The following is a 25,096-nucleotide window of genomic DNA, read 5'->3' on the forward strand; positions in this document are numbered from 1 at the left end:
AAATGGTGGCTACAAACGAAGGAAGGGGTAGCGGCCAAAAAGGCGCCACGTGGCACGTGAGCGTCCAACGTGGCACCCGCGTTCCGCCGAAAATGATACGCCCCTTTTATGCACCAGCAGTGAAAAAGATTTGGGGTGCTTTTCGCTGCCAAAAATAAAATAAAATAAGATTCTCTTCGCGAAACGGAAGCGTGGAAAATAAGGGAAGGGTTTCGAGATTTTTTTGTTTTTTTTTGTTATCCCATTGGGGTGTGGATTTTGGGTGGGAATCGCCATGAATGGCGAGGAGAATGAAGCAATGCAAGTGGAGAAGGAGAAGTTGGTGTACATGTGGGGTTATCTTCCCGGAGCTCTACCACAGAGGACGCCGCTATTGACGCCGGTGCTCGTTAGGGTTCCGCCGTCAAGCTACTCTTGGACGGAGGTTTGCGGCGGTGGCTGCGGATTCGCCATGGCTATCTCTGGTACTCTACCTAACTTTTTTTTTTTCAGTTCTAATTTCCAATTTTCTTTTTGAATTTCAGATTGTGGAGGAAAATATTGTCGTTACGTTCCTTTTATGTTTGTTCTAGAAATAGAAGAAACTCCTTCTCCATTATATTTGTCTTTGTGTTGTTTTCTTCGAATTTTGCATTTGCTATCTCGTTTCTACTTTAATGGAGTCAGAATCTGGGCTCACTGGACTCGGTTGTTCAGTAGCCTGAGCTACATACTTATGTTGTTCTCGGCTAAGTCCTTTGTGTGAGTATTGTTTTGTTTGAAGTTTGGTGAAATTGAAGCATAGTAACATGCACGTGGATTTCAGTTTGGAACTTGTGCTAAAGAATTGATTCTGTGTTTTGCCAGATAAGCACCTAGTTTTTTGTTTGATTAAATTATTCCGTTTGGAGCTTTTATTTTTATTTTTTTCTATGTTCCTGGTATTTTGTTTGGGTTAATGATATCTTGTGTGCTTGTAAAATTGACAATGTTTTGATTTTGTCCTGACTTTTAAAACCTCCCTCGTTTTGTCGCTGCATTTTTTGTAAATATACAAACTTTTATCCCTCAGTCTACAAACTATGCCAAACTTTCATCAGCTAAAGAGTAAGACTAGAGATGGAAGTTTGAGTATTTACCATTTGCAGGGACGTAAAATGGGGTTTTAGTCAAGGATAAGAATTAAAAAAAATGACAATTTTACAAGATGAAAAACACCATTAACGGTATTTTGTCAAGTTGCTCGAATCTAAGAAGAGGTACTTAGTAGTTTTTTGTCGGCCTTTCATTACTACTGTTTTAGACTTGTTTTACTTATTTTCTTCAATATTTTACCCATTCACTTTGTTGGAGGTTGTTGTTTGTTCTAGTAATATGCTGGTATTTATATTTAGTGTCTTAATATGAGTGTAGTTTATTTATTTATTTATTTAAATGATATTGTATTAGTATTTACTACTTAAGGTCAAGCTTGTTCTTTTTTGATTTATTTTCTTTTGAAGGAAATTATCCCAGTGCATCTTTCTGTCCTTGTATGTCTTTAGACACCTTCTCATCTAGCCTTTTCTTTTTACATTGAATTAACGCAAAAAATTCATGATTACTCATACTTTCTTCCTTGATCAGAGCCTGGAAAGCTCATAACATGGGGGTCAACGGATGATTTAGGCCAAAGCTATGTCACATCTGGCAAACACGGGGTAATGCACGATATAGAGTGATACTGTTTCTCTTTCTCTCTCTTGTCTCTTTTTCGATCAACTAACATTTTTTGGTTTATTTGTAAAGGAAAATCCAGAGCCTTTCCCTCTTCCAACTGAAGTGACTATTGTAAAAGCTGCAGCTGGATGGGCACATTGTGTTTCTGTGACGGGTAAGATTCATTTACCTTCTCCCTTGCCAAGGAAGGAATGGAATACTATATGATGTGATTGAAGGGAGAAGGGTTAAACTAAAATTTTAGGGTAGTATTGTCCTGCTGGATAAATTATCCAATACTAGCAAATTCTCACAAATAAATTTTTCAAAATGGATTCAAGAGATTGTATGTCCATCAAGAATGTTTTCTTACTTTTGTCATCCCACATACCTTTTTTGTTGTTTCTATGCAGATTGTGGACAAGTTTACACATGGGGATGGAGAGAATGTATTCCCTCTGGGAAGTTGTTTGGTGAATCATTAACTGGGGAAAGCCCCGAAAAGGATGTACCAGGAAGGCAAAGTACATTTCTGACGGAGCAAGGTAAGTTTGAGTTTGACCTCTATACAATAGCCATTTTTCTACAGCTACCTCTCCCTCCTAGGAAGTGACCAAAGGTAGCCAAAGTGTACTAAAAGGAGTGTGAGATGAGAGGTACTGTTATGATATAGGATAGTGTTTGAAAATCCAAAATCCAAAAGAAAAGAGTTTTGCCCCTTTATGATGAACAAAAAATAATACTTGGCCTTTATCTCTCTAACTGATGTAGAGTGGTTTTGCAACAGCGAGCCCTCGTTCTCAAGGCTCAAAATCTGTTGGAGGAACTGCCCCTAGTACCAGTGGAGAAGAAAATACAAAGAGAAGAAGAGTATCATCAACAAAGCAAACAGCTGAAACCTCATCATCTAGTGATGATACCCTGACAGCATTGCCATGTCTTGTCACACTAAATCCAGGTGTAAGAATAACAAGTGTTGCTGCAGGTGGTCGCCATACCTTAGCATTGTCAGGTATTGACTTTATTTAGGACTATTTGTTAACCTAGGCTAAAATTTTATTTTTGTTATTTTCATATATAATGTGATAATCTTTTGGTTGAAGCATCATCTTTGTTCTATGAAAGATCAGCTATGAAATCTATGAAATATCATTGATTGTAATTTTCTGGAAGTTTCAGATATAGGACAGGTGTGGGGTTGGGGCTATGGAGGTGAAGGCCAGCTTGGTTTGGGTAGTAGAATACGAATGGTGTCCTCTCCTCATCTAGTTCCTTGTATTAATTCCTCTTCTTATGGTAAAGACATATCGGCCTCGTTGGCTCGAGGAAGCATGGGTTCAGATGGGCAAAATTTCAGAGTTCCTGGAAATTATATAAAGGGCATTGCTTGCGGAGGTCGACACAGTGCAGTAATCACAGGTAATGTGTATCAGTCTATTTTGTATCTCAAGTGAATATCTTTCTAGACAGTCTCTGCATTAGTTTCTTTGGGGAACCAAAGTGATAATATCCACATTCATTTGTAATGCAATTTTCCTAACCGGTATCATGATTGGTGTGTAGATAGAGAAAAATGGTTCTGCATTATATGGTACAATCAGATCAGGAATTGTATGATTTGATGAATGGGGGAAACTATATCCTAATAAATATGTGAAATATCAATGAATGTGTCTTTCTAGATTTAGAGTTGAGGAGTTAAAAATTTACAGTATAGAAAATTGGACACAACTTCCACAATTGCTTATTATTTCCTACCATTCTTCTTATCTAATTATGGTGAAATTTACACTTATATACTCGTATCTAATATATTTCTATTGAACTGACAGATGTTGGAGTTGTGCTTACATTTGGTTGGGGACTTTATGGACAGGTAATTTAAGGTGAACTTGGGATATCTTTCAATCTTTTTCTCTACTCAAATCGCAGATCCTCTTTGGCAATGTAAATTTGTCCAGTTGTCACCTGCTTAATCACTTTTCATTTGTGCCTACCTAACTTCATATATTGTTAACAACACTACACATGTAGAATTTTTCCTTCCCAGCAAATTTCAGTGTTAATTGTAAATAAATTCCTCTAATGTTTTCTAATCAGATTGCTTGGGCCCCCATATTAGAAAGCATATTCTGCTCCAAATCATTCTCGAGGCAGACCATTAAGTTCACTTGCTGGGTCCTAAAATAGATACAGAAATAAAATGGAAATTTGTTTGACGGGCTACATGTGTTTTCTTGATATAAGATGTATCATTCGCTGCAGTTAGACCTTCCTTTTGATAGTCCTTTTAGGTTTAAACTTAATTGCTTAAGTTTGCATATCACCCATATCCACATGTTTATTTTGCTAGCTAATACTTCCTTGGTACTGTGACTTAGTAAAATTGTGAGCGATCAACTTAAGATCGCATGAGGCTTTATTGCATATGAATTAACTAAATTATACTTTAGGGTTTGGTCGGTTGAAATATATTAACCTTCTATATCATCAACTGTTAACTATTCTTTAGGATCAACATGTAGGTAAAGTAGAATATGGTGGGCAAAAGCAATGTAGATGTTGAAGATGAGGTTCACTCTAACAATGAATAATTTGTTCCGTTGCTTTACAATAATTATCTTTCTTGGTTGATGCATGCTAATGCTTGTTATACTAAATTAATTTCATCTTGTTTTTGGAAAAGTGTGGGCAAGGAAGTACAGATGATGAACTAAGCCCGACTTGTGTATCTTCCTTGTTGGGTATTCGAATAGCGGGAGTCGCTGCAGGACTGTGGCATACTGTGTGTACATCTGCCCATGGTGATGTATATGCGTTTGGGGGAAACCAGTTTGGGCAACTGGGAACTGGTGCTGATCAAGCTGAGGTATGCCCTTGCCATCCTATAGATTTTCCTCCTTTGTCATTAAAACTTAAAATGAAACATAATGGTGTGATTATATTATTCACCAGTGCACTATGACAGTCAATATCATTATTGTTGTCAATGCATGTCATGTTCTTAGGTTGTTGAATTGAGTCATTCTGTGATATTAATATTTATCTTGAATTTTGAAGCAGACTATACCAAGGCTACTGGATTGTCCGAGCTTGGAAAATGTAAATGTAAAGAGCATATCTTGTGGGGCTCGTCACAGTGCTATTATAACTGGTAGGAGTACTATAACACACACAACTGCTTATGGCATTTTCATTCTACATGGGCAAAGCTATCTTTCCAAGACTAAAGTCACTTTGATGCATATCTAAATACTGCTAGACTTGAATATCTGCTTGATTTCTCAACTTCATCTATTTTCTATAATAGAATCTGGAAGGTGCTGTTGTTGCTGTTGTTCAAATTTTGACAGTGAGCACTAGACATTATCCTTTTTCTTTCACAATTTATTCTCAAGAGTCTTTGTCCAAAAGTTGAGACTTCTATTTGTCCTTTAATTTCATTACCTTTTTGCCAAGACAACTGATTGGAACGACAGAAAATAATGGAACAAGTAGTTTTATTTTTTCTCTTTAAAAAATATGGAGTGCGGATGCCACTGTGAAATGGTATTAATAGGTGATATATTCTTCAATCTTATGAAGTCCACAATGATAGGAAATATTGCAACAGAATAATCTTTGGGGAGGATTGACTGCAGATAGTTAAATGTAGTCTCTGTTATTTACGAAGCTCACCAGATAAAAATATTTCTACCAGTGTAATTGAATAAAATGGCAAAGCAGGTCTTCAAATTTAAACTGTGCATTACTGTTTTCTGCTTTCACAATAGTCACACACGATCTTCATTTTGGCATTATTCTTGGATACTGTGAACCTAGTTACTCGTTATGCTGAGCACATTGATGTTGTATTTTGATTATATTAGTAGTTAAAAATATATAGAAATTTGCGTACTCATTATTAATAGATTCTTATTAGTTCTCCTTTTGTTTTTATCTCTTTAAGATAATGGAAAAGTCTTCTGCTGGGGATGGAACAAGTATGGACAGGTGCTTATATTGCACAACCATTTTTATATGTCGTTTAATTTCATGTTTTAAACAATCAACAATAACATTGTTGAAATTTCTCTTTGACCCTATGCATATTTTAAGTGATACTTGTTTTGTGAATTGGTGGCATTCTTGGTACGGTATCACACTGTTCTAAGTTATAATTTCTGAATTTGGCAGCTGGGCCTCGGGGACGTGATTGACCGGAATATTCCTTCTGAAGTTACCATCGAAGGTTGTGTAGCTAAAAGCATTGCATGTGGCTGGTGGCATACTCTTCTTCTGGCCGAGTCACCCACTTGATGTCATGTGGCTTCCTCGAGGCTCATAACTCAATTTTGTTAGTTAGCTGTTCTTTTGTTTGGTAAATCATGAAGCCATATGCATATGTGTATGTACATACAGTAGTGGTATACATATGTATATATGCTTGTATTCTTTCATGGTGTGAATCATCATGACAGGCTCTAATATTTAAACAACATCCAATAGCGATTTGTGGTTTGTGAAGGAAAATATTGGCTCCTTTTCACCTATATGTAACATTACTCTTCATAGTGTATATTTTCTTTTAACTGTATAAATTAACCGATGTAATTAGATACCCTAGAAGTTAGTACTGTCCCATGGCGTGTAGTTGTAGGGGGTATGGGCCTATGGGGTGTTTCTTTTGCTTTAGTATATATATCCGTGCAAGTTGGCCTTTGAGGGCCATGCTAATGTATGGGCAAAGACATTTTTTTTTCAAATGCAATCTCCAGTGTTTTTCTCAATTCTACGATTCTGGTTCGATCGACAATCGACAATAGTATGATTTCTTGGAATATTCATGTATGACGCAAATTTGTAGTTATTTGAAGATATGATACTGAATTTTGATCTGTTTGCCTCTGTAAACTTTGGAAAATAAACTACCGGCAGTTTTGAAAAGTTGAAGTACTTGCTATTTGCAAATTATATATTATACATAAATGTGACGTGATAGATATTAGGACATGCGATATAGTTCTTGTGGAAAAAGATCATCTCTCCATTTCTTTCAGCACCGTGCTTTTCGCGAAAAAAAAAAAAAAACTACTGTATTTTAGGTGCAACACATCTCTATTTCATTTGTCTAAAATTATAGTAATACGGAGAAATAAAGAAACGGAAAGGAACTTGATTCTGCGGTGCCAAAGTCAAATAATAGAAGCTGCTTTCCGCAGTTTAGGCATGGCTATACCTGTCATCCAAGTTAAATATTCTCTCGTGACTGCGTAGGGAGGGTAGACTAGCATTAGCAAGATCTTATCACGTGAACAATGGTTGAGGATCAATTTACACTCTATCTGGGTTATTCATTTTTTTCTTTTTTTTTTTAATATAAAAATGTATAATTCATTCTCACTAAATCAGTTTATATATGAATAAATTGATATATTCAGTTGTGATTTCATGTCCAATTTAGATTATTCATTTAGTGTTAGATTGAGTGCTCCATAAAAAGATAGTGCCGTTAGGAATTTTTATGATGTTAACTAGAATTTTTTTTTCCAACTTTTTATCTGTTTAAATATGTCACTTTTTATTTCTAAATTGCATTTCAATATCTTTTAAAAGATATTATTAATGATTAAAAACAATTTTGTATCACTAAAAAAATATTTACCGTAAGAATGATCATTTATTTATTTTTTATTTTAAAAATTTGTATAAAAACTAAATTCAGTGTGTCTTAAAAAATATTAAGACAAATTTACTAGGAGTTTGACATTTAATTATGACTTAGTTATTTTTTTGTTACAAACTTTATGTCTTTGTTAGTTGATTAAATGCATGCAAAAGTATATACTTTATTTAGTTATTTTGAAGTTTTTTCAATAACATTAACATAATACCGGTAGACAGTGACTCTTCAACATTGATTATCATATGGAAGTTATTTCGATATTATATAAATTGGGGTGTTTTGATAAGTTCAATTTTTTAAACGAATAAAATAAAGTTATGTGTGATTTTTTTATTTATAATTTTTTACTTTTACAACTTTTTTCACTTCTAAGTAATATATACTTAACAAGCATATAATTTAAGTTAACTTACTTTTTCTTCTCACGAAATATTAGTTAAAATGTTTCAAATTATTTTATTTTTATAGAAATCAAAATAACAGTGAATAAAACACACTAATATTCTGTTTGTTAATTAAAGTAAAGGGAAATTTTATGAATTTTTTATTCAACCCCATCTCATAATACCTCTTAGATTTATTTTGAAACTTAAGAATACAAATAATCTTTAAAAAGTATTAATAACTTATGCATAAATGTGAAAAATTTTAATTTCTTTTTTATAATTTATAACATCATAAAAATATCTTTACTGAATTAAAAAATTTCATATATGTATATTAAGAAATCAAACATTATATATATATATATATATATATATATATATATATATATATATATATATAAAGAAAACCAACAGGCAACAGTTCTACAACTCTTTAAAATTTTAAGGGTACCTTATAATATCTCATATTATATTTGCTAGTCAACGAGCGTTCTAGATGCTTGGCGGGCGATTGGTCAGAGTCCAACCTTCTTTTCTCTGTTTCTTCTGATCCACGTCGTTGTCAACCGTTATAATATCTACTTATCACTTTTTATATTATAAATTATAAATATTGAATGTATTTTATATTTTCCAAATATTAAATTTATTTACTTTTTGATAGAATGAAATATTTAAAAATCTTAAAATATTATAACAAGAAGATCCCAATTCCTTCTATGATTATACATCGCGTATAAGCTGAAGCTAGCTTTATTTTAGGGCTTAAAAACTACTTTAAATAGTTTCCTTTTATGCAGTTTTTTTTTTCATCTTAAAGAATAAAACTATTATATATACACATATAAATAAAAGGAAAAATCAGTTTATTATAAAAATAATTTAATAACTCATATTATATATTGAATATAGCAATTGTTTTGACATGGGCCATTTACTGGATGCATGAAGTCAAAGTCAACCTCAAGCCAGCATTTGAATTAGATTCTTTTAGGGACAAATCACGCGCTGGAAAATGAGTTTAAAACATCAAAAAAATCAATTATAGGTTGGCAGATCTTAATTGCAACTTATATATGTATCACTTTCATTTTGAAAAACGGGTAGTGTTTTCAGGAGATCAAACCATTTGTATATAAAAATAATACTTTAAAAAATGAGATATATCTGGAGTGAAGCATTGAGATTAAACCCTCAAATTTAAAATATACATAAATGTATTTAATTATAGTGTACCAATGTCACACTCGACCACTTTTATTCCATATTCAACAAAAACACGTCAGTCTCAATAGCTATATTTTTATATTTTGGATTTAATAACAATGATATGTACATCCATACGTCCATAGTTTTCACCCAATCATTCAATTCATTATAAATAATAAATTTGATAATTTTTATAATAATTACTTTAAAAGGTCATATAACTTTTATATTTTTCCGTACACAATAGGAAGATAGGAAATTTTTTCGTGAAGAACTGATTGGTTGAATGAAGCTTCCACGTTAGAAAATGGCCGTTTGTGGATATATATATATATATATATATATATATATATATATATATATATATATATATATTTTGTTACATGGATGTATCGTATATTTTAGATGGGGCTTCATTAATAATTATATTAATTTTTTTTACTATAATTAATATAAAATATGAATATGATTTTTGTAGTGTATAAGATGCAAGAAGTGTGGATTCCTTATGTCTAGTCATAGTTTGTTGTGTCACTTTTCCCTAGATGTGAAGATTTACCTTTATCTTGTCTAACATGCTATCGACATGAAGGTGAATTCATTCTTTGGTTGTATCCGGACTACATTTACTATAATTCAGTTTTTACGCACATAGTACTAAATAATATTTAAATATTTTAAAATTATTATGTAACCGTTTTCTAGTTATTCATGTAATTTATACATGTATTGGACAAAAAAATATAGTATTGAAAGTAAGAAAATTCCCTCGACAAAATATATACATTCTATACACATATATGAATCTATATCAATTATATAACTGTTCAAAAAATAACAACTAGTCTTTGATCTAACATTTATACAAGGATCATTCTGTATTAGAGTAATATCAATAAAAGAGTCATCACCAATATGACTTATCACCAATCTATCCAAGCAAACTTGCTAATTCAAGTATGATCATTATAATTTCAACCACAAGAAAAAGAAAAGTGTAAGTTTGTGAAAAGAATAAACATATAATAACAACATTAAATATTAATTGAAATAACTTAAACAACAATATTCATTCACCTTACAACTTCAACTTGTCATCAAGTATCACACATACAACTTGCAACATAAAACAACATAATAATAATAATCACAATATTCTCAACATATAACTAATGCATCATCACACACATCAGCTACGAAAATCTCCTACAATAAAGGTGAACAATTTAAGTGGTTAAATCTTATTAAATTATAATGTTTGACCTATTACAACTAGACCAAGTATAGATAATCTTAGGCCTCAAAGAGCGCTAGGTATACAATTTAAAATTGTTTTATCAAATTTTGCCACTTAAACTAAGAAGTCTAGTACTATTGTTAGGATACAACATCTTCGATATGAACTTACCATGACATTAACTTGGAACACTAAGCCTCAAATGAGATTAGCTCATCAACTACCCTTTAAATAGTACGCCCTTTTCAATACTTAGTTAGGGACTAAGTCGTTGAACTTGTACTTTACTCGGTTGGTTACTTTATACATATATCTCTCAACTTTGTCCACATACGAATTTCACATAAAATCTAGAAGAAATAACTTAAAATAACTACTCATTCAAAAGTTAGTTTACTTACTGTAAGGTTCTCAATTGGGCCCTTGGAGCATCACAACTTACATTTTAATAAAAACATGTATCTATATAACATGCTTAACAACTTAACAACTTAATCAGCTTTAGCATCATACAACTCCACAACTTAATCATTTATCAGTTTACAACTTAGCAACATAAATATCATTATACAGTATATCAACTTGAAACATAATGAGTTATCATCATATCATCTTCGTTATACAACTTAATCATCATCTTTCAATCATAAAACAACTTAAAACATCGCATTAAAATCATGCAACACTCATGCCTGGCGCCATCGCTAGGGCACTCAACATCATCGAAGTAGGGGCTTCCTGTCTCAGTCACACTCGACGCCAAACTAACTACACTTGGTGTGATTGCGACAGAGAGCCTCCTACTCTTTCATGTCTGATGTGACAAAATTCATGCTCAGTCCTAATAAGTCAGATAGTTTCTACCTGTCGCCACCGGCCCAAACGGGCTTTCGGCATTCGCGAAGGATGGTTGGACTCGTTTATTTGTTTAAAAATATGGATTGCTAGAATGACGTATTCTCAAACTGAGACCTTGTCAAACGAGCAATTTTATTAAATGATTCACCAATCCATATTAATCCCAAGCGGGACCCTCCATGGATTAGTGGTTTTCGCAAAAGGAGGGGTTCATGGAGTCGCCACCAATGTTTTACTCAAAACATTGGAAAAAGGGATAAGGCAATTGATTTTACAAATCAACTTTGGCCATTACAACCAGAGTTGGGTAAGGGAGTCGGTTACGCGTGGGGAAGGTGTTAGCACCCCACAGCGCCCCTTTCGGGTTCCCTATGACAGATTATTTTCTAAAATAACAGCGTAAAATTACTAAATTACCCCTATTTATTCTAAGCAATTATAAATTAACTATCTACATGATGACAGTTTAAATATGCACACAGAAAGCAGTAAAAGGAAGGATTTAAGAAGAAACCTCTTGAAGCGTGCTTTTATATATTGAGTAAAACTGGGAAGCTTTTTGGCGTTCCCTCGCTCTACAAGCTCGCTCGCTCCTTCCTAAAAACTTTTAACTATGGAAATCCGGAGGATTTCCCTTCGACTAGGTTCGATCCTCAAGCAAAATGGCTCGGGGCTCAAGAACTTTGTCGGATCAACTCTCCGAGTGATTTCTAGGGCAGAACACTGCTCAAAAACCCCAGAATACTCAAGGAGAGGGTTGAAACTATGTTCAAAAGTGTGGAATGACGTCCAATTGACGTCATATTTATAGGGAATAGGCGCAATACGGCCTACAGGAGCAATACGGCCGTATTGAAATTTTTGAACTTCAATACGGTCGTATTGAGTTCAATACGGCCGTATTGAAATTCAGAAATTTCAATGCGCCCGTATTGAGTTCACTGCGGCTGTATTGAAGCTTCAATACGGCCGTATTGATTTCAGTACGGCCGTATTGAAGTTTCAGAAACTTCAATACGCCGTATTGAGTTCACTGCGGCCGTATTGAAGCTTCAATACGGCCGTATTAGGCTTCATTCCCTCCACTTCCTTATTTTGAGCTATTCTAAGACCTCTAGACCTACAGAGAACCCTCCTAGGGCCTTCCAGGAGTCCTTCTGGCTGATCTTCCTTCAGTCTTCGAGAGTCTTCAAGCTTTATTTCCGACCCGGACAATTTTAGGGGTCTACAGCTGCCCCCCCTTTACTTAGTCGGACGGCCTTTTGGTGTACCGGCTGACAAGTAAAGGAGTTGACCCAATTGTCCGGGTGATGCGCCGACCTTCTGACTTGTAGCGTCTTCCGGTGGAAAATTGTCGAGTAGCCTCTCTAGGTTTTACTTTGCTTGCTGCCCAAGCTGGAAGCTGTGAGTACCGCCTCTCCAGGCTTAGCTTCACTCTTTGTTCGAGCCGGAAGCTAAGTACCCTTGTGACAACGGTAGCAGTGTGAGTTTCGCCTCTCCAGGCTTAGTCTCGCTCTTTGTTCGAGCCGGAAACTAAGCACCTTTGTGACGACGGTGAGCAGTGTGAGTTTCGCCTCTCCAGGCTTTGCTTTGCTTGCTGCCCAAGCTGGAAGCTGTGAGTACCGCCTCTCCAGGCTTAGCTTCACTCTTTGTTCGAGCCGGAAGCTAAGTACCCTTGTGAAAACGGTAGCAGTGAGTACCTCCTTTCCAGAGATAGCTTCGCTCATTGCTCGAGCCGGAAGCTGCATACCTCCGTGTTTGTGACGACGGGGTAGCGTGAATATTTCCTTTTCAGGGATTTGTGATGATTTTGTCTCCACAGTCCACGATGCTGCTTCGACGGTTGTTTTTTGATTTTTGTGCCACTGAGGGCTGGATAACGCAGGGATCCGTCTAGGGGATGTGCAGTTACTCATAGGTTTTTTGTGTCCCAACTTTCCATTGCGTAGTTGGTGCCCACTGGGGAATTTCTGATTCCTTAGGGATGCAGACACAAAGATGCTCTTTCTGATGTGAGCGGTGCCTTATGATTGGCTGACGTCCTTTCGACGTTGGTGGAGTATCCCGGTTATCCTTGTTCGGGTAACTCTTTTTGATTTTCTGATTTTTTGCTGCCTCTGTGTAGGCTGTTATCCGCTGGGGATTCTGGATGTTGATTTTGTCTCCGCAGTCCACGATGCTGCTTCGACGATTGTTTTTGATTTTTGTGCCACTGAGGGCTGGATAACGCAGGGATCCGTCTAGGGGATGTGCAGTCATTCACAGGTTCCTGTGCCCCAACTTGCATTGCATTGTTGGTACCCTTGGGGAATTTCTGACTCCTTGGGGTATAGACACAGATGCTCTTTCTCTCTGAGTTGAACGATGCCTTATGTTTGGCTGACGTCCTTTGACGTTGGTGGAGTATCCCGGTTTATCCTTATTCGGGTGTCTCTTTTGGTTTTCTGATTTTGCTGCCCCTGTATAGGCTGTTATCCACTGGGGGATTTTGTCGTTGATTTTGATTAGCCTCTTCTGTTAGGCATATCACCTTGATGTTCAATGATTGGCTGAGAGCCAGATTCCACTTGGGGAATGATTATTGATCTTTTTATGATTTTTCCGTTTGAAGGAGTGCCTCTTATGTAGGCGATTGGGGAATGGGGTTCAGTGTTCGGCTGAGTGCCGGATTCCGCTTGGGGAATGGTTATTGATGTTTTTTGATTTTTCTCCTTTTGCAGGGATGCCTCTGAGTAGGCGATTGGGGAATGAGGGATCTTATGTATCCCAGAGTATTATTTAGGAAGCCTCTACAGGCTTAGCCTCACTCGACACTTGAGTTGGAGAGCTATCTTCACTGAGGAAGTTTAAGTCCTTTGACTTGGATATTCTGCTTGGGAGATCGTACTTCCATTGGGGATTTTGACGATCTTGCTTGATAGCTCTTGCTGGGGATTTTGAATCCAAGAGCATGAGTTGAGGTTCCCTCTGGGGAGTATTATTTCTGCGAGCCTCTCCAGGCTCATTTATTCTTTGATGTGGAGGATGAGGAGTATTTTGGTAAGCCTCTCCAGGCTCAGTTATTCTGTACAAACTGATGAGTATTGTTTCGGCAAGCCTCTCCAGGCTCGGTTATTCTGCGGGATCTTTTTGTTGGATTTTCTATATCCTTGCCTTTTTCATTTTCGGCTTTTTCTGTATTTTGCCTTTTCTTCTGATTTGGCTTTTTCTGTATTTTGCCTTTTTTATGTTTTTGGCTTTTGCTGTACAGAAATTAAAAGTGCCAAAGAAATTAAATTCAGTTATTATGAGAGAGTATTATTTCGGCAAGCCTCTCCAGGCTCAATTATTCTGAGAGTATTTTTTTCCGGCAAGCCTCTCCAGGCTTAGTTATTCTGTATGACGAGGGAGTATTATTTCGGCGAGCCTCTCCAGGCTCAGTTATTCTGAGAGTATTCTTTCGGCAAGCCTCTCCAGGCTCAGTTATTCTGAGAGAGTATTATTTCGACAAGCCTCTCCAGGCTCAGTTATTCTGTGGGAGTATTGTTTCGGCAAGCCTCTCCAGGCTCAGTTATTCTGAGAGTATTTTTTCGGCAAGCCTCTCCAGGCTCAGTTATTCTGTATGACGCTGTTGATTTTCTGAATCTTTGCATTTTGTTTGCTGCTGTCATACACAAGCAATTTTTCTATTTTTTCTATTTTATGCAATTGCCTCATGATGAGGTCTTTGAATGTGCAATTAATTGTGCGCGATGCACAAAATGCAAGTTTAATTATTTTATTTTTGGAAAAAATGAATGGCTTCCCCTATCCTCTTCTTCTTGGAGGAATTTTGTCATTGATGTGAGGGAGGATTTCTGTTATTGCCAATACGGCCGTTATTCATTTCAGTATGCCCGTATTGAATTGAAAATTTGTTCATAACCTTAATTTTGGTACGGGCATACTGAACACGATACGGGCGTATTGTTTTTCTGAAGTTTATATATATATATATATATTTTTTGTTTTTTTCAATAAACAGAGAATAAGCGATCTTCCATTACACCTATCATCTGTATGCATGTATGCGGTATGATGCACCTAATTCTATTTGATTCTTTTTTCAAAAGAATTAACCGATGCGTTTTTCTGTTTGGATTTTGCCATTCCTCCAGACGGACTGTGCTCTGCCGATTTCTGTTACCGAGGAATGATGCGTATTTTGATTTTGGTGTCATCAACCAAATGATTCTTCCCTTTCTTTAAGAGATGTGTCAACCCTCCTATTGACCACTATATCTCCATGTTTCCACTAGATTATTCAAAAATCGTTGGGACAAGAGAGAAAAGGAGGAAAGGATATATTTTCAAAAGTTTGTGTTTTAGAGGGGATTATTTTATTTTTTGAAAAATGGATTTTGTAAGAATGGCTGGCCAATGGTAGGCTTATTGTGTTTAGGTTTGTTCGATTAAACACTTATGAAGTTAAGCACATCTTTGTTATTAATGATTGTGCTTTGACAACTTGGATAGCTTTTCTTGAGCTCCTTGTTGAATTCAATTGATGGTACCATCATGGATTTATTTTGTTTTTCTTTTTTTTGACGGCCCTAACTTTTGCCTAAAACACTTATTTGTGATGTCTTAGCGGGCTTTTGTCTTTGTTCATTATTTTGTAACCCTAATTTTTGCCTAGGTCACCCTTCTGTGGGATTCCTAGCGGGTCTTTTGCTCTTATTTTTGCGCAGTCCCCTTTTTGGGTTTCCTGCCGAGCTTTTTGTCTTTAGGATTTCTTTATCCATGATGGCACTTATTGAGGCCAAGGAAAGGTGCTCCAAGTTGTCACACACTTCCACATAAAAAGATGCGGGTTTATTTTTATTAAGACGATTTTAACCTCACTTATGTTTATTCAAACAGGGTTAAATAACGTGGTTTAGAATTTTATTGCAAGCAAGAAAAGAAGCAATAAAGAATTAATGAAGAATGATTTTATTATAATCGCAGCGGAAACATGTGCCCTATCGAGGCTCGGGGGTCGGGCTGTCCCCGAGGAGTGATCTCTAATAGTCACTGAATTTACACATCCCTATTAGAAGGAAAAGGACACTTGATGACGACAGCTGGCCTTGACGTTTGTGAACCAGCCTTCCTAAAGATCTGGCTTAAAGAACGTCGAGAAGGATCTTGATTCCTCTTCGTTCTTTGATCTTTAACAGGGTTGTATCCTAACCCTTGTTTCCCCGGATTGTCCTTGATAATGGGTAGCTCCGGGATTCCTTGGGAGTCCTTGCCTAATCCTTGTCCTGGCAAGTATCCGTTCTTTGTGAGCATATGAGCTACCTTCTTCATTTCTCGGGGAAATGTCTCAACATTGGCGATCTCCAATGCTTGGAAGGCGGTTTCTAAAGCTTCCTCTGCTGCATCCACATAAGGTATGTTGGATGGCTTGCTGATGAGTATGTCATCTTCAGCTTGCACGGTCACCAGTTTGTCACCCACTATGAACTTGACTTTCTGGTGGAGCGTAGAGGGTACAGCTTTCGCATCATGAATCCAAGGTCGGCCGAGGAGACAGCTGTATGCCGGAGTAATGTCCATCACTTGGAATTCGACATTAAAGACGGTGGGTCCAATTTGGATTGGAAGATTGACTTCTCCCACCACTTCTCTTTTAGAGCCGTCGAAAGCTCGAACGATCATGTTGCTCGGGCGCATTTGGACTCCCTTGATTGCCACTTGATCGAGCGTTCTTTTTGGCATCACGTTCAAGGAAGATCCATTATCTACCAAGACTTTGGCGATGTGATACTCCTTGCACTTTACAGAGATGTGCAAGGGCTTGTTGTGGTTCGGTCCCTCAGCGGGGATTTCTTCATCGGTGAAGGTGAGGTGATCACTAGCCGTGATGTGACTAACAATCCCCTCAAACTTGTCTTGGGAGATAGTGTGCGACACATATGCCTCGTTCAAGACTTTCGACAGAGCTTGCCGATGCGGTTCGGAACTTAGGATCAACGACAACAGCGTAATCTTTGCTGGCGTCCTATGAAGTTGATCCATGATGGAGTACTCGCTCTGTCGGATAAACTTTAACAGCTCGTCTGTCTCCTCCTCGGATTCTTTTTTCTCGGTTTTCTTTTCTTCTTTTTTTATTCTTGGGGGCTTTATCATGAAGATCTTCGGGAGTGTAGATCCTGCCACTCCTAGTCATGCCCCCAAGTCCAGCGATGTTGGAGATATCGCTGTCGGCAGAAAAATGGATGTCGTATATCCACGGCACAGCCTTATTCGCTTCGTAGGGAAAAGGCCTTGGAGTAGTGATCCTTAACGGCATTGGACCTTCCCCTTTGTTCGTCTTGATTACCAACAACGGAGTTGATGTGCGCTTGCTTGGCGCGGTTGTTGGCTTACACTTAATAGCAAATGGCGTGCGATCCATCTTGAACATACGCATCGATTATTTCTTTCTTTTTATTAATGTTTATTAATGATTTATTGGGAGGGATGTATGAAATGCAAATCTAGATCCCTCCATGATCTTTGATAAGAATGCATGATATGAGATGATGGCGATGAATATGCATGCATTGTGTTTATTCAACTAAGCATTATCATGTTTTTAGGATGTCCCTAAGATGATGCATGATATTGCTTGGTTTGGATAAATGACCCTTTTTTTTCTTTTTTTTGGGTATTTTTTATTTTATATATTTTTTGTATTTTTTGGGTGAAAAGGGAAACTACCTATATGAATGTGATGAAGGTAGATGTTAACACCATGTACTAGAAGATCTTTATTTCTATTTATTCTTTTTATTTTAAAAAGAATGTTGTATGTTTAAAAGGTGCAATGTATGCTCATACAATGTCACATAAAAATGCACACACAATTCACTCATCCACGAACAGTCACGAGCGAACCACGAGGTAGGGGTCTCCTGCAGAAAAGTGCATATTCAAGGAGGATCTAACTGTTCTCACTTGGTCAAAGGCCCCCAAGGTGCCCCCATTATAGGGACCCAATTCCTCTCGTCGTAAGTCGATGGAAAGCTCCAACGCACTGTCGGACTCAAGTTCATGGTTATCACCTTGAGTGATGTTTTTCCGACAACGGTCTCGTAGGCTCCTATGGACCCATTCAACCGGCCGTACTAACATCCACTCCCTATGGATTACCACTCATGCCCCCGGGTATAGAGGGAACTGTTGTGTGCAAAGGTTTGTGTGCAATTTTTATTTCAAACAATTGCGGAAATTTAAACAAACAACAGTTATTTAAAGCCAAATATATAAAGCATGTTATCATACAAGCAAAGGGGTAATAAAGTAATTTTAACTATCATTTGTTAAAAATAATCTGTCACTAAATGGGACTGACTCTCGAAGCTTCCCCAGTGGAGTCGCCATCTGTCGCCACCGGCCCAAACGGGCTTTCGGCATTCGCGAAGGATGGTTGGACTCGTTTATTTGTTTAAAAATATGGATTGCTAGAATGACGTATTCTCAAACTGAGACCTTGTCAAACGAGCAATTTTATTAAATGATTCACCAATCCATATTAATCCCAAGCGGGACCCTCCATGGATTAGTGGTTTTCGCAAAAGGAGGGGTTCGTGGAGTCGCCACCAATGTTTTACTCAAAACATTGGAAAAAGGGATAAGGCAATTGATTTTACAAATCAACTTTGGCCATTACAACCAGAGTTGGGTAAGGGAGTCGGTTACGCGTGGGGAAGGTGTTAGCACCCCACAGCGCCCCTTTCGGGTTCCCTATGACAGATTATTTTCTAAAATAACAGCGTAAAATTACTAAATTACCCCTATTTATTCTAAGCAATTATAAATTAACTATCTACATGATGACAGTTTAAATATGCACACAGAAAGCAGTAAAAGGAAGGATTTAAGAAGAAACCTCTTGAAGCGTGCTTTTATATATTGAGTAAAACTGGGAAGCTTTTTGGCGTTCCCTCGCTCTACAAGCTCGCTCGCTCCTTCCTAAAAACTTTTAACTATGGAAATCCGGAGGATTTCCCTTCGACTAGGTTCGATCCTCAAGCAAAATGGCTCGGGGCTCAAGAACTTTGTCGGATCAACTCTCCGAGTGATTTCTAGGGTAGAACACTGCTCAAAAACCCCAGAATACTCAAGGAGAGGGTTGAAACTATGTTCAAAAGTGTGGAATGACGTCCAATTGACGTCATATTTATAGGGAATAGGCGCAATACGGCCTACAGGAGCAATACGGCCGTATTGAAATTTTTGAACTTCAATACGGCCGTATTGAAATTCAGAAATTTCAATGCGCCCGTATTGAGTTCACTGCGGCTGTATTGAAGCTTCAATACGGCCGTATTGATTTCAGTACGGCCGTATTGAAGTTTCAGAAACTTCAATACGCCGTATTGAGTTCACTGCGGCCGTATTGAAGCTTCAATACGGCCGTATTAAGTTCAGTACGGCCGTATTGGGCTTCATTCCCTCCACTTCCTTATTTTGAGCTATTCTAAGACCTCTAGACCTACAGAGAACCCTCCTAGGGCCTTCCAGGAGTCCTTCTGGCTGATCTTCCTTCAGTCTTCGAGAGTCTTCAAGCTTTATTTCCGACCCGGACAATTTTAGGGGTCTACACTACCTAATTCATGTCTGACACTACTCAACCTACTCTCGATGTCATTTAGACAAATATCCACTAACTTGATGATGCTTGGCGCCACATCTTTGAGACTCAGTATCACCAAGTTAGAGAATTCTCGAGTTTTTAGGTCTAATGTCACTCATTTTTTGCTCGACGTGATTAAAATAGGGAGCTCCGTAGTAACCAATGCTTGTCGTTGTCAATCGCATGCTTAATTAGCATGATCATGACAGAGAGCCCATAACTTGAGTTACGCATCAAAATATATATATATATATATATATATATATGTGTGTGTGTGTGTGTGTGTGTGTGTGTGTGTGTGTGTGTGTGTATGTGTGTGTGTGTGTGAATTTGAATTAATGAAATGAAGTATCAAATGATTTTTAAATTCTTAAAAAATTTACAAACTTGATCTATGCATTAAGAACTTTAAATTCAACGATTAAATCGTTAAAATTTGATGTAGAACATGAGTTATTGAACAAAGTAAATTTAGGTAGACTGACTTTTGGAATAAATAAATTCTTCTTTTATATATATATATATAGAAGGGGGTTATAATAACGCCGGTGTAACTTTTACTAAGTGTTACACCGCTCAATTACTTTATATTAAATGCGAATTTTGTAAATCTAACCGTTAGATTGAAAATTCATATAACTTAGATCATATATACAAAATTTTATATTAATCCAAGATGATTTGATATTTCATTTTTATAAAACAAGATTGACGTAATATATTCATTTCAAAATATACTAAAATATGAACACTTTGATCACGTTCAAATTATTATTTAATTTTAACAAAATTTGATATGCACATATAAAGTGATATGACTCAATCTAACGGTTAGATTTACAAAATTCATATTTAATATAAAGTTATTGAGTAGTGTAACACTTGGTAAAAGTTATATCAGTGTAATTATAACCCTCTTATATATATATATATAATAAGTCGTTCCTAACATTCATTTTTGTAAGGTTTGAATTCGACGCGTTCCTTGGAAAAAAAAAAAACAAAGCTTCATAACTCATACAACTCAAAAAAATTAAATCAACTTACATATTTAGTCAACAAAACAAACTTAAAAATAACATGTTGAGTTTTTTTAACAGATTTTATGTAACCCTCCAATAAGATAACTGTACACTACAGTATGTGGCAAGTAATGACAATAATTGAAGAAACAACAGCAGGAAAATGGTGAACACAGATGATAGTGGCACTATATTATTGAAAAATACCAATTATAAATACGTATAGTCAATTCTCATAATGTAACCCGTTACTTTTCTTTTTATTATCTTCCCTTCTCTTTCCTTTTCATATAAATAAATTATTTGGTTATCTTTATCTACAAATCATTAGGTTAAATAGATTCCATTATTACACATTACTCAATTTTATTTTATAATTCAAGTAACTCATTTCTTTAATCAATCAACTATAAATTTTGTTAAACATTAGAAATTACTTTCATATTCTTAATTACATTTTATCACTATTTCATAAAAAATACAAACACACCTGCAAAAGCTTTTTTAATTTAACATTATTTTTATTTTACATACATTAAGCACTATTTTTTTTTATAATGACGACAAAATTAAAATACAAAAAATTATGTAAATTATCCCCTAACTCCTTACTATAATGATTAAGCATTAGCAACTAATATTTTATGAACTTGTATAAGGAAGACACTCCAATAATCATTTATTAGAATATATCACCAGAAATTGTCATCATTATACATAAAATAAAAATGATAAATGAATTTTATGAATATTTTATACCAGTAATATAATTATTAAAAAATTAAGACTAATAAAATTTTATATTCTAAAATATTTTATCAATGTTTCTTATATTTTTATGTCTTTCTTTTATCACAGGATGAATTATTAAAAAATATATTTTTTCTTTCCTCTCTTATTATGTGTTAAACGATAGTAGAAGTATTCAATTTTTTTTTAAAAAAAAAAAAAATTGTTGATATGAATAATACCAAACACAATTCTCTCAAGTATGATCTTATATTTAAGTCATATATATAAAGAAATACGTGATTTGGATGGAAAGAGTGGTCAACTAAGTTATATAACATGTTAAAAAATTATAGTTTTTTATTTTATTTAAAATGAGCTATTGTTTGTTCTATATTTTTTTCTTAAAATCTTTGTAGCCGTATATCCCATATTTAGAAACATTTTCCAACACTAAAACCAATCATAAAAAAAAAAGTGAAACAAACATAAAGAAAAATGGCAGCATTCATCCATATAATAGATATATATAGACAGACAGGCAGGAAGACGAGCATGAAGACGCAGTACAACCGAATGGGTTCCATGGCGAGGCTCATCCTCTTGCTGACACCCCTGGTTCTCCTGCTCTCACGCGCGACTCACGTGAGGTCATGGAGCCCATGCCCACCCTGCGGCAACACGACGGTGCCGTTCCCCCTGAGCACCACCCCCTCGTGCGGCGACCCCTCCTACAAAATAAGGTGCAGCAGCAGCAGCAGCAACAGCCTCCTCTTCGACACGCTCAACAACTCCTACCCCATCCTCTCCATCAACGCCAAAGCCCAACGCCTCGTCATCCAGCCCGCACCCTTCCTCTCCAACACCTGCGTCACCACCGACAAAGCCCACCAGGGGATCCAGCTCAACAACACCCTCCCCTTCAACATCACCAGCTCCAACACCATCGTCTACCTCAACTGCACCACCTCGCTCCTCCAGTCCCCCCTCAACTGCTCCGCCGCCAGCGCCTGCCACCGCTACATCAACGCCACCGCCTCCGCCTCCGCCTGCTCCCACGCCCCCCTCTGCTGCACCTACCGCACCGGCGGCTCTAGCAACTCCTACGGGATTCGCGTGAGGGACTCTGGCTGTAGTGCTTACTCTAGTTTTGTTAACCTGGACTCGGGTCTTCCCGTCAACCGCTGGCCCCAACCGGGCTTGGAGATTCAGTGGTTGTCGCCCAGGGAAACTGTGTGTGGGTCCCAGGGGGATTGTGACTCTGCCACCTCCACTTGTGGGCCCGATGCTTCTTCCGGAAGTGGGATCAAGAGGTGCTTCTGTAACCATGGGCTCGTCTGGGACCCTATTCAGGGGCTCTGTGCTAAAAGTGAGTTGTATTTTATGGGATTCTACCTAACTTTTTTTCTTTCAACTTTTCTCATTTGGTGGCTGCGTTGACTTCTTTTTGCAGAGATTACTTGCCAGAATCCCGATGGTTGTGACCACTCAACCAACACAACCGCCATAATAGCAGGTACACTACCCATCTAATTTCCACTTTTACATTTTTTTTTATTTTAAAAAATTAAATATGTTCTTTGTTCGTCTATCTAGGTAAGTTTCTTATAATTTTAAAAAAATATGCTTTAGTTTTCGAACCATTTGTAACATCACAAAAAGATAGATGGAATTAATCCTGTTGCTTTAATGTGAAGTTTTCAATTATAAAGAAATTAGTAGGTGAATTTATGGAATAAATTCATTAACAAGTGAGTTTTATTTAGAAGACTAGACAAAGAGACTAAAATAAGTTTTTTTTTTTTTAATTTAGAGAGACCAACATTAAACTGATATTAAATTTGAGAGACAACATATTTTAGAATGTCAGAAAACCAGAAGCAATTCATCATTTATGTGAACTTAAAAGTCCTGGTCAATATTGGAGGTCTAATTGGTATAAATTGCATAGTTGGCAGTTGAAGATTAAATACTGATTAAAGGAATCTACAGAAGAGTAGTACGTTATAAGAAAAGATAAAGTTTTAATTTATATATAAAAAGAACTAAATAAATATGTATATTTTCATTACAAAAAAAAGTATATTCTGATAAGTTGATGTGAATTCAGTGCTGATAAATTGGCAGTACATTTCATGTATTGAGGAAAGGAAAAGAAAAGAAAAGAAAAGATCTAATTTTGTATGATGCACTAAACTTGGATGTCAACTCCAGTTCCTGTGGCCTCCTTTGAATGATAGTATGCAGTATTTATTGATAAACTATGTGCAGGTTCAGTATGCGGGGTTGGAGCTGCAGTTATCCTGGCGACGATCGCCATTCTCCTCTACAAACGGCAGAAGCGCATGAAAGAAGCACAAGCACGGTTAGCCAAGGAGCGCGAAGGAATTCTGAACGCCAGTGGCGGTGGCAGAGCCGCCAAACTTTTCAGCGGCAGAGATATAAAGAAAGCCACTAACGACTTCTCCAGCGACAGGCTTCTCGGCGTCGGAGGCTACGGCGAAGTCTACAAGGGCACTCTCCAAGACGGCACTGTCGTGGCCGTCAAATGCGCCAAGCTTGGCAACCCCAAAGGCACCGACCAAGTCCTCAACGAGGTTCGCATATTGTGCCAAGTCAACCACCGCAACCTCGTTGGTCTACTTGGTTGCTGTGTCGAACTAGAGCAACCTATTTTGGTCTATGAGTTTATAGAAAATGGTACCCTTCTTGATCATTTGCAAGATCAAATGTCAAAGGGACGTGCTTTTCTCACTTGGACTCATCGCCTTCAAATTGCACGTCACACTGCTGAGGCTCTTGCTTACCTTCACTTCATGGCTGTGCCTCCTATCTACCACAGAGATGTCAAGTCCAGCAACATTCTCCTTGACAACAAGATGAGTGCCAAGGTTTCCGATTTTGGCTTGTCTAGGTTGGCTCAAACGGATATGAGTCATATCTCTACTTGTGCTCAGGGCACCCTTGGTTACCTTGACCCTGAGTATTATAGGAACTATCAGTTGACTGATAAGAGTGATGTTTATAGTTTTGGGGTGGTGCTGCTTGAGCTTTTGACGGCTCAGAAGGCTATAGATTTTCATAGGGCACCGGATGATGTCAACTTGGCGGTTTATGTGCATAGAATTGTGGCCGAGGAGAAGTTGATGGATATTATTGATCCAATGTTGAAGAATGGAGCTACCACTATTGAGTTAGAAACTATGAAGGCCGTGGCTTTTCTGGCTTTGGGGTGCTTGGAGGAGAGGAGACAGAACCGGCCTTCCATGAAAGAGGTAGCAGAGGAGATTGAGTATATCATTAGTATTGCCTCTGCAAAGGTAGTGGAGAAGTAGTTTAGTTTCTTTTCATGTTGGTGAAGTTTTGGAGTTGTATCATGTTGTTTTTGGATTTTTTTAGTTGTGAACTTGTGTTTGTGTTTGTAGTTGCTAGGCTATGTTTGGAATTCTCTTGTTTTGCACTTGTATATGTATATGTAATTATGTAAATGTATTGTTACCTTTGCTGAATGAAAAGAAGTTCTGCTGTGAAACACAATATGTAACAGTTGTTTTGCATCCTCGTCTTGTTAAGCTGAAACATTAAATATTCAAGGTTTTTCATTTGCTTTGATTTTATTTGTTTAAATACAAACAATAACCGGTGTTGGATAATGGATTGCATAACTGCAAGGAGACTGATGTTCAA

General features: G+C 36.8%; 2 protein-coding genes across 4 annotated transcripts; both read left to right on the forward strand.

The window, feature by feature from the left end:
- The first annotated feature begins 121 nt into the window (after positions 1-121).
- On the forward strand, positions 122-6,446 carry LOC109788020 (ultraviolet-B receptor UVR8). Of its 3 annotated transcripts, XM_020346644.3 has the most exons (12): positions 122-464; positions 1,606-1,679; positions 1,768-1,852; positions 2,091-2,222; positions 2,465-2,689; positions 2,857-3,096; positions 3,510-3,553; positions 4,364-4,546; positions 4,741-4,831; positions 4,988-5,029; positions 5,627-5,670; positions 5,854-6,446. In XM_020346644.3, exons 1-12 carry the CDS (start codon positions 275-277, stop codon positions 5,974-5,976), a joined length of 1,473 nt encoding a protein of 490 aa, XP_020202233.1. In that variant the 5' UTR covers positions 122-274; the 3' UTR covers positions 5,977-6,446. The 3 variants fall into 3 exon arrangements, with proteins under 3 accessions (XP_020202233.1, XP_020202235.1, XP_020202234.1); XM_020346645.3 differs by lacking the exon at positions 4,988-5,029 and having other exon boundaries at positions 123-464; XM_020346646.3 differs by lacking the exons at positions 4,988-5,029; positions 5,627-5,670.
- A 15,446-nt stretch (positions 6,447-21,892) lies between these two features.
- Positions 21,893-24,946, forward strand: LOC109793196 (wall-associated receptor kinase-like 20). The gene is made up of 3 exons (XM_020352661.3): positions 21,893-22,778; positions 22,863-22,925; positions 23,681-24,946. Exons 1-3 carry the CDS (start codon positions 21,908-21,910, stop codon positions 24,742-24,744), a joined length of 1,998 nt encoding a protein of 665 aa, XP_020208250.2. The 5' UTR covers positions 21,893-21,907; the 3' UTR covers positions 24,745-24,946.
- The last annotated feature ends 150 nt before the right edge of the window (positions 24,947-25,096 follow it).

The sequence above is a fragment of the Cajanus cajan genome, chromosome 3, assembly GCF_000230855.2.
Source record: "Cajanus cajan strain Asha chromosome 3, NIPB_CcT2T_4, whole genome shotgun sequence".
Taxonomy (NCBI): Eukaryota; Viridiplantae; Streptophyta; class Magnoliopsida; order Fabales; family Fabaceae; genus Cajanus; species Cajanus cajan.